This window comes from Argentina anserina, chromosome 7, assembly GCF_933775445.1.
Source record: "Argentina anserina chromosome 7, drPotAnse1.1, whole genome shotgun sequence".
NCBI lineage: Eukaryota > Viridiplantae > Streptophyta > Magnoliopsida > Rosales > Rosaceae > Argentina > Argentina anserina.
Window position 1 is genome coordinate 3,887,451 of NC_065878.1, and position 9,383 is coordinate 3,896,833.

At 41.3% G+C, this 9,383-nt stretch overlaps 1 protein-coding gene across 2 annotated transcripts; it reads right to left on the reverse strand.

Moving 5' to 3' along the window:
- Positions 1 to 4,046: 4,046 nt before the first annotated feature.
- Positions 4,047 to 7,837, reverse strand: LOC126803161 (uncharacterized). Of its 2 annotated transcripts, XM_050530924.1 has the most exons (8): positions 7,573 to 7,837; positions 7,018 to 7,323; positions 6,693 to 6,901; positions 6,555 to 6,600; positions 6,373 to 6,462; positions 6,224 to 6,286; positions 5,484 to 6,120; positions 4,047 to 5,327 (listed from the first exon to the last, which is right to left on the reverse strand). In XM_050530924.1, exons 1-8 carry the CDS (start codon positions 7,738 to 7,740, stop codon positions 4,408 to 4,410), a joined length of 2,439 nt encoding a protein of 812 aa, XP_050386881.1. In that variant the 5' UTR covers positions 7,741 to 7,837; the 3' UTR covers positions 4,047 to 4,407. The 2 variants fall into 2 exon arrangements, with proteins under 2 accessions (XP_050386881.1, XP_050386879.1); XM_050530922.1 differs by having other exon boundaries at positions 4,048 to 6,120.
- Positions 7,838 to 9,383: the final 1,546 nt, after the last annotated feature.

Below are 9,383 nucleotides of genomic sequence, written 5' to 3' on the forward strand. Positions count from 1 at the left end.
GGAGCTATGACAGCAAACAGCTCCAATAGTTTCTTCGTCGCTGCAAGTTCTTTGACGCCGGTGGGTTTAGGTCTTTGGGTTGTAGCTTTTTGGTCTTTTCCTACTCGGTAAATCACAATTACAAGAGCTTGATCTTAAGAGGTTGTGAGGACCACGATACCAAGCCACGGTTTGCTGCTTTGAGAGAGAAACCGGCACCTGCACTCTATCAGTTTTCCAGTTGTCTTGCAATCTTTGGAGGTAAAGGACTTTCCTTCATCTTTTGGGTTCAGTTAGTTTGGGGTTAGAGTTGTATAATTGGTTGTCTAAAAGAGTAAGGAGGGGTTGGTCTTGGTCAGTTTGGGGTTTCTAGATGAGTATCACTGTTTTTATTTTAGAAGTGTTGTGGGTTCGGTGGAGTTAAAGGCTTAGTGGAGGTGTGTGTGTGTGTTCAACAGTTTGACTTGTTTCTAAGTAGTAAAGTCATTGGGTTGAGTAGTGGTTGGTGTGGTGAGAGTGCGGTTGTGTTTTCGTGAAGTGAGTGGTTTGGTGAGACATAGGAGATTTTGATTTTTGTGAGTGAGAGGTAGTAGTGGGAAGTTGTTTGAATTGTGAAGGGCTGTGTACAGTCCCATTGTGATGATGATGAGTTTTTGGCTATCTGAAGGTGTTATAGAGTTTGGTAAGTCGTGTAGTTGGAGTGGTTAGAGTTGGGTTGATTTCTTTGTTTGCGTTTCATATTTCTAGTAAGTGAGTTTAGCAAGGTTAGGAAGTGTAGAGAGAGAGAGAGAGAGAGAGAGAGAGAGAGAGAGAGAGAGAGAGAGAGAGAGAGAGAGAGAGAGAGAGAGAGAGAGAGAGAGAGTTTGTTTGTCAAAGTTTTCTTTGGTTTAGTTATGTTACTAAGTGAATTTTAATGTCACTTAGGTGGTTGTGGAACCAAGTGAGTGAATCTCACTTGAGGTTACGAGTTGCTGGTGGGAGCGAAAATGTGAGTAAACCTCACGTTTGGTCTAGTTATCCTTGGCGGTAACTAGACGTGTGAACTTACTTTTTGTATCTTCTTACTTATTGTGAGATTGAAATCTAAATCTGTATATATTTGGTGATTCATAGACTTATATCTAAATGGTAATATGATATGCATATCTTTGTCACTAAGTGTGTAAAGCTATTATATTTGTGAAATATAATGTGTATTTTTAGTTGGTTTATATTAAATTGTGAAGGATGGGACCGAGAGGGAATAAAATGTACCTCTCGGTAAATTGGAGGTTTTTGGATGAAATATTTGTATAGTCGAAGTGCTTATATATTGTTTGACTAGAGGAGAAGAAAATGTACCTTCCGGCATATATGGTGATTATTTGTGTGTTGTTGACCGGAAGAGAATAAACTGTACTTTCCGGTATTATTGATGTTATTGTTGTGGTGTTGTGGAGTAGGGTGGTAAGTTGTCAAAACAGTTGTTGCCAAAGGGGCGACAATGTGTTATTTTGATTGTTATGCCAAAAACATACATTGGCCGGATTTGGGAAGATTAATCTAGAGCTCTAGTTTATACCTGTTATGTATGGGAGTAAAGTACTGTCCAACTCATGAATGGCTTCATTGTTATGGTGTGTCATCTGTGATGACGCTAGCGTTATTATGGTGATGACAATGACTGAGTGTGTTAATGATAATGTTGTGGTTATTATTGTGAGAATGTAGTGATTATGATATTATCTGAGAAGTTGTGAGAGATATTTGGACTGTTGCCATGGAGCTTGCCAGTGTTGAATACTAGATTGTGTTCTTAATTCCTTGGATGCAAATGGATTTTTATACTTTGCTATAAGAATGTTACGTCTCGGTGGGGTAATATTGTTATTCTAGAAACATAGTTTTGAGAGATTTCTTGTTTGTTTTGGGTGACTTTTGCAGCTGGGGAATTAAAATGTTGATTGATCTTGCACTTTTTGGCTTGTCCTCTGTTTTAATCTTGTGCTTGCACGGCTGGGAGGACTGGAAGGGTTGAAGAGATTCCCGAGATCAATCTTACCAAAAGGGAACGAGTTAGAGTAGCAGATTCGAATCGCCAGAAAATTTTGATATTGCTGAAAAGAAGAAAGATATACAGTGGATGTGTGATGGAGGCAGAAGCTGACCAAATGTAGATGACAACATTGACCAAAAGATATTCTCTTGTATTTTAGAGAATTGGTTATTTTGGTATCCGTGGTGCTCGTCAGAGATCAAGGTTTTGGAGCCAAACCAGACGGAACTCCAACCAAAATTCAGAACACAGAGGGAAGGGAGAGTCCCAAGCGCATAAAAGAGTCTAGTAAAAATTAGAATTGTAACTACACCAACCACTAACTGACACGTGCCCTTTTACATGCTGTGACCCTCCACGGAATAAGTTTCGCTTTCCGTCCGTCTCAGTTTAAAAACACCCTGCCTGGAGTTTCAAGGATCTAAAAGGTTTTGGAGAGGAATGTCTAAAGAGACCCCAAGTCATGCCTCATGGATTAGATTATTGGAAGGGTCTAATAGGTATTGCGGGTCAAAGTTGTTATTTCATAAAATCCTTAAATAAGGTAGCATTGAGCTCTACTTGTCGGAACTCTTGCTTATCCAACTCATAGTCTCATACACAAACACGGCCAACCTAATGATACTACTTGCGACCAAACAGTGGCGGATCCTGGATCACAATACTAGGGATACTTGAACTTTTCTACAAAAAAAAAAGTAGCGGAGAATATCAATAGTGCAAGATAATTTTTATTAATCGAAACTAAAATTTATACACAAAATTAATATAAATTAATATAAATCTCTCGCACATACTAAAATTTTCTCGCATATTAGTCGATGAATATTCGATCTCTCTAATCACCTCCTCATCATCTAAGATTCAACATTCTCTTTCTTAATATAAATTGACCGGTGAAGACTCAAATATTGAAGGTTGCAGTTGGTCATAAAAATTTATAGAAGATATGGAAAAATAAATTTGAATATTCAAACTTCCAAAGTCTACATTTCTCATAAAATCATGAAGTAATTTGATTTGAACACTTTTGTTTTAGCTCAAGATTTTACATAATAGTATAATAGATTATATTTGAAAACGTACCTTGTTAGTAGTGGCAGAGCGCATTGTAGCCTAGTTGGTTGAGGGGGACGCGCTATTGAGAGTGTGGAAGAACTAAAGAAGTGTGAAGTTAAGGAAGAGAGGAAGTCAAACTGAAGTCTAGGGGATTTGGGGATACTTTAGGAAACCAAGCTAATAAAATAAAGTTTTATATACCTAGGTTTTTTTTTTCTTTTGTCTTAGATTGGGAGATGCTTGAGCATCTCCATAGACTAAGGTAGATCCGCCCATGCGACCAAACCCATGATAGGAGCAGTAGAACAAGAGTGTGACCAAGTGTGGTCTCAGATGATGATAATGAAGAATTGATGATGTTGGCTTTAAGTGGATTTTGCTGAATTGGGGATCAATGATGATGGAATGCCACCACTTCGAGACAGAGCAGAAGAGCTTAAAGACTTGACCGACCAGTCTCGACAAGATTTTAAGTTTGGCCGAGCTTGCTCATGGACATTGCTGTAAACCGTGTTATAAACTTTGCAGAGAACAATATTGAGTGCAGGTTCAAAACAGCCTTAAGAGCCAGATTTCAAAAGTCAAGTTGGGTAATTTCCAACAGAAAGCAACAGTGAGCTGGGTAATTACCAAGGAACTGACAAACTATGCGCTCAGACTAGCTAGAGTAAACTTTTCCTCCAGTGCTATTCTACTTCCTGCGGTTTTTGGTTGGGAAAAAGTGTGAACTCTAGCTGCATTTCAAATTATGACGAGAAAAAACTATTGAAATCAACATAAGAACACAGATCAAGAATGAGATCCTCAATCATGCGCCCGTAAATCTGACCAAAAAGAAAACTCGCAGCTGTAGCTACTACCTAATTGCTTTACCAAAAATAAATCAACTCAGTGTTCAAATTTATTCATGTTTTAAACGGCTTTAACATAATAATAAAGCCGACTTATCAGGGAAACAGGGTAACAAACCAAACAAAACAGAAACAATAAACAGTCCAGATTATGCTCTCGACTCCATTCAGTTTATTTTAGTTCAGGAAAAACATTGAGAATCAGAAACGAAAGTTTGAAAAACTTGTATATTCGCATCACAAAGAGAGTATATATGAACACTTGTTCATGATGATGTACACAAATGAAGATGTGAGCAAATATATCAAACTCGCATCAAAATCATCATGCAACACAAAGCCACCCAACCTAGCGAGTTAACTAGGGATCAAACTCCACTGAGTTGAGAATTCGGTCACAAAAATGGTTGTGAAAAGAAACTCTTCTCCATAACTTACCAATTCAACCTGCAACTGTTGCACTTCGCTACTCATATCCATAGATCATGAACTAAAAAGTTTATTGGTGGCTTTGTGTCTCCAAACACCATGGACAGGCAAACCTTCGGTCGAGTTACTGCTCCCATCTATTCGCTCACCCCCAATATCTGGCTGGGGATCAGAATTTCTAAGATCCAAGAGAGCTGCAGAAGAGCCATCACCCAAGCGAACTCTATGGAATTTTGAGGTTTTCTTCCGCTGCTTGCTTCCTCCACCCCCATCCCCTAGATGTGCACTAGTTCCACTAAGATCTGGCACCGAATCCTTTTGGCTCCTCGGCTCTATTGGGGCTTGACTGTGAGGATCCAATTCCTTCTGGCCTTCATTGACCATCAAAGCTGATTTACCTTTGGCGGCACGGTAACCATCCTTTGACAACACCTCAACTGCTTCTTCGGAGGGCCTGTTGTTTGATTGAAGTTCCCTTACAGAATTAATGATGCTATCTGCTAGAGTGACCGTAGACTTACTGTTACTGTTTTCCAATTCAAGACTCTTCCCTTTAGACTTGCTGTTTCCGGCTTCTAAAATCTTCCCTTTACCTTTTTTAGACTCTTTCAATCGGACACTGCCCTGTGACCATCCATTCTCTTGTGCACCACTGCTTCGCATACTCTTGTTGTAGGCATCAATCAGCTCTCTCTGCTTCTGAGCATCAGGGCAGAGTCTGGCCAAGTCAAGGACAAGATGCAACAAGCCATACTGCCGTATAAAATCTAGATAAACTTCTGTGTCAACTAAGCCCTGACGATACTGCCCCGATATGTCCTTAAAAAGGGTGTATTTGTCTTCATCAAAATCAACAGCAGCACGAATCTTTTCCACTAAGGACTTGTTAGCAGTTTGAACATCCTCCACTTTCAATACAGGCTGACTAGTTGGCTGGCTCATTGAAGGCACCTTACGTACTTGAGCTGCAGAAACTGGAGGGAAATCAGAGATCAAAGGTTGGGCATATCCAGTCTCAACCAGATTAGGGGCGGATGCAGAGTCCCTAATCCTAGCAGAATTAAAATTGAATGAATCCCGCGAAAAACTAGATGAAGAGAATACAGGAACAGTTGTCTGTCGAGTTTCGCCTTGAGCCTGAGCAGAACTTGCATAACTAGAAGGTCCTGGTTTATTCCCAACAGCCTTTTTGTTCCGAGTAGAACCACGTGATACCAAAGGTGAAATCTGTGTTGTAGGCCACGCTTGAGAAGAGCTAGTAGGTGGTACTACAGGCACACGGCCAGCGGCTGGCCAGGCCTGACCAGTACTAATTACAGGCTTAACAGCCACCATGCGATTGCTTTTCCGGCGAAGATGAGCTGCCATGGTGTTATTAGGCAAACCATCTGAAATCGGTGTTGATTGATTGCTTCCAGGAGCAAGTGGAGGAAAGGAAGAGTCCTGCAAAGGTGCTGTCCCAGAACTTTGCCCCAACGCTTGACGGTACCTTGAAGATGCTTCAGCATCTGTCGTACTTAGGGATTCAAATGGACTGATGATAGGATCAAAATCATTGGTATCTCCAAGATCTGAAGCAGCATGCCCAGTCGAAGATGAAGGACCATGAAATGTGCTATCATCCGCAGTAGATGTCTCCAAACTTGCTTGAATTGCCATAGAAAGTTGACTATCAGAAGAATCACGAGATTCACGATGAAATAACCGTCCTCTTCCACGCCTATTATCTTGTTCACTACTTCGTCTAAATCGGAAGCTAGTAGGTATCTGAAACAAATATTTACAATCAAAAATAGAATTCACAAAAACAAAATGCAAGTTAAGAGAAGACTAGCTAGCCGAGCTGAACGTTACAAATTAATATACTTGCCTGGAGAGCAGCATTACGCTTGGAACGAGACATACGCCCAGCATGTTCAATAGTATTGTGCCTCTGAAATAAGCTATGTAAGTAAAAAAATTAAATGTACAAGAGACCAAAAAACAACGACAAGTTTGTCAAGCTCTAATAGAAGTCACCTTCAATTCAGCCTCAGATTGGAAGACAATAAACTTTTTGGCAAGACAGGACTCATCTTCACATAGGAAATGCACATGGCGGAAATGCATCTATTCGATAATATGAACACAATTACAACAATTATAAGGTAGCCCAACAACATAAAGTAAGTGTACAAATAACAGTAGATGCGATAACTTGCCTCGAGATCATCGTAGTTCTGAAAATGATCAATATGTCCACCAGGACTGCATTTATCAAAAACAGAACTCTTATGAGCCCTTATGCTAAAGTGGGACTGAAAAGTAGAGCGAATATCAAGAATATATGACTTGGTTACCTGTGGCATAAATGACATTTATAGTGTTCGGTACTCATGTGGGTGTAGAGTTCGTTATCGCCATAGAATGGGGTTTTGCAGAAATCACATATAGGATGCCCCATAAAGCCGCCTCTTTCGCTCTCACTTCCATCGACTTCAGAGTCACCCGTATTTATATGCTGCTTCAATTGTGCTTTAGTATATAGCTTTTGTTCACAAATGAATACCTGGGTTGAATAAAGGAAGATAATTGAGTCATGCATATAAATATTTGCTTGAAATTTAAATGATAGATAAATCCCAAGCGCCATCTCCAACACTCTCATACACACACGCAGTTTACCTTCCTAGCTTCCAAACACAGAGGACACATAGACAACCTATGCTGGTGGTATAAATGCCCCTTGAGCTGTTCAATGTGCCTAAACCTCGCCGGACGGCGCCTTGCAATATCATTTGGTTGCTCCTCCACCTTGTCACACTCACTGCACGAAAGTTTGCACATTGCCTTGATCATCTTGTAGTGGTCAACATCATCGAAAAAGGCTTGCGTGTCTTCATGGTACCAGTACCGCCCCGACCGACCCTCCCTCGCTTGAGATGGCAGGAGCGAGAAGTCCTTAACCATCTTCGTGTAGTCTCCTAAAGCCTGAAGATACAGAACAACAGTCTCAAGTTTACGGCATATCAAAAACGAAAAGCTAGCACCATTCACAGTATATATATCATCGGAAACTGCAATAGAATCACACGCGAAACCAATTGCAAGTTCATTGATAGTATCAAAGAGTTGTACAGCTAAAATCTGAGAAATCAGGAACATTGAAAGACTGAATTTTGAGCTGAAAGATTGAAACTTTGGGGGCAAATTGGGGATTTGAGAGGGACAAAATCGGACCTTGGTGACGAAAACGACGTCGGAGGGGGTTTTGCAGATGCAGCAGCGGCGTTCGTCGCAGATGAAGCGGAGGCGGGCGACGCAGGTGGAGCAGACGTCCTTGTGGCCGCAGGCGCCGTAGGCAACCCATTCGAGGGAGTCGGCACACACCGCGCAGCTGTCGTCCATGGCTTATAGGAGAGGAGAGATCTAGGGTTTGGGGAGAGACGAGGGATTTTTGACTGGTTTTTGTTGAGAGAAGAGAAAAAGAGGAAGGAGACGTGGTGGTATTTCTGTAGGCTTTTATGGAAGGGCGATGATGGAACGAACGCTGTCAACAGAGATCGAGGGCCCCGTGGAATTCATCAGGGACAATTTCGTAATAATTCAGGAAGGGGATTCCAAGTTTTTGGGAATTTCTTTTTAGTTTTAGGCGAAAAGTAAATTTAAGAAGTAACCATTTTAATTTCTTCACTTCAATCTCTATCAAAACAATCTGAATTTCATGGCAATCCCAAGTGTTTCTCTTGCAAACCACACATCGAAAAAACCCTATTCTTTCTCTAAGGTTGAGAGCGCTACAATAACTCTTTGTCGTACTCCTCTCGTCAGACAGTGCTCCGCGCTGGTGGGGCTTGTCTTGTCGTTGTCGCCAGCCTGTCGAACGGGTGTTGATGTTTTGTTGTTCTACGGCCTTCTAGATCTGTAGATTCCAATGCCCAATTTTCTTGCTTTAGTTTTGTTGGCATCAAAGCCTATGCGTGGCTGTGAGTTTGTTTTGTGTTTCCTAGTGCGGTGTGAGAAGGTGCTCAAACTTCAATTGACGTTGGCGGCATTGTGTCTGTGTCTTGATGTCGGCGGTACTCTTGGGGTTCTCTCCTTTGACTATCCCTTTGCTCGTTGAGTTTCTTTGGACCTTTCAGGCGGGGGTGAGCGACACTTGGTTTTTTGGAGTTGGCTGTGTCTTCATGGTGGTCGTTGTGGTAGCATGGTGCGGTGGTGGCTCGCAGCTATGAGAGGTGGAGATTGTAACTTGGTTGGGTTGGCATTTAGACCTAGGGTTTGCTTGTTAGTGGGCTATAATATGTTAGGCATGTCCTGACGGTAAGTTAGGGTAGTCCTAACAGTATGTCAAGCTTGTCCTTAACTTTAGTTTGTTTTGTTTTGTGTTGTTCATTAGTTTTTTTTCTTATGGTTTGTTTTTGTATTGCCTTATCCATGCTCGTCATGGCTTTCGGTTTTTCTTTTCCTTGCATCGTGCAAAAGATTCTTAAATGGTAGGTATGTCATATGTATCACCATGATGTATGCACCATGAAACCATGTATAACCTTAAGGTGATAACGGTTGGATATGTAATTGCCTTCTTGGCTTGTGTGTGCCCTTGAATGAGTGAATTCACAATTAAAAAAAAACAATATGAATTTCTCATACATGGGTCATAGACTCTCTCTAACCCCATGTCGTCTCAGCGTTGGAATTCTTATATGGAGGCCATCTTCGTCCTCCCAACTATTAAGGAGGCCATTGGCGATCTCCCTTCTATCATGATGGTCATCTACGGTTGTTGTTGCCTTCTTTCCATTCGAATCCAAGGTGTTGGGTGGTGATACTGTAAATCTTAGTCTATGGGTCAAATCAGAGTATGCTCCATTGATGGCTTCGAATGGCTGTGTTCATCCTGGGGTGAAACCAAGGATGATGGTGGTGGCAAATCATGCCTTCTAGCGGCTGGGGTGTTTGAGCTAGTGGCTGTGATGGCGGAGAAAGATTCACAACTAGGGTTTCCTATCGAGCCTTGGTTCTACTGAGTCTATTTCATTGGGGCTTAA

What these genes read in the sequence shown, in the direction of transcription:
- LOC126803161 (XM_050530922.1), bottom strand. Translation starts at nt 7,740, where the DNA reads ATGGACGACAGCTGCGCGGTGTGTGCCGACTCCCTCGAATGGGTTGCC. An exon ending in TGTGTTTGGAAGCTAGGAAG is followed by an intron (nt 6,902 to 7,017) that starts GTAAACTGCGTG and finishes TATTCAACCCAG; the next exon opens with GTATTCATTTGTGAACAAAA. An exon ending in AGAACTACGATGATCTCGAG is followed by an intron (nt 6,463 to 6,554) that starts GCAAGTTATCGC and finishes ATTATCGAATAG; the next exon opens with ATGCATTTCCGCCATGTGCA.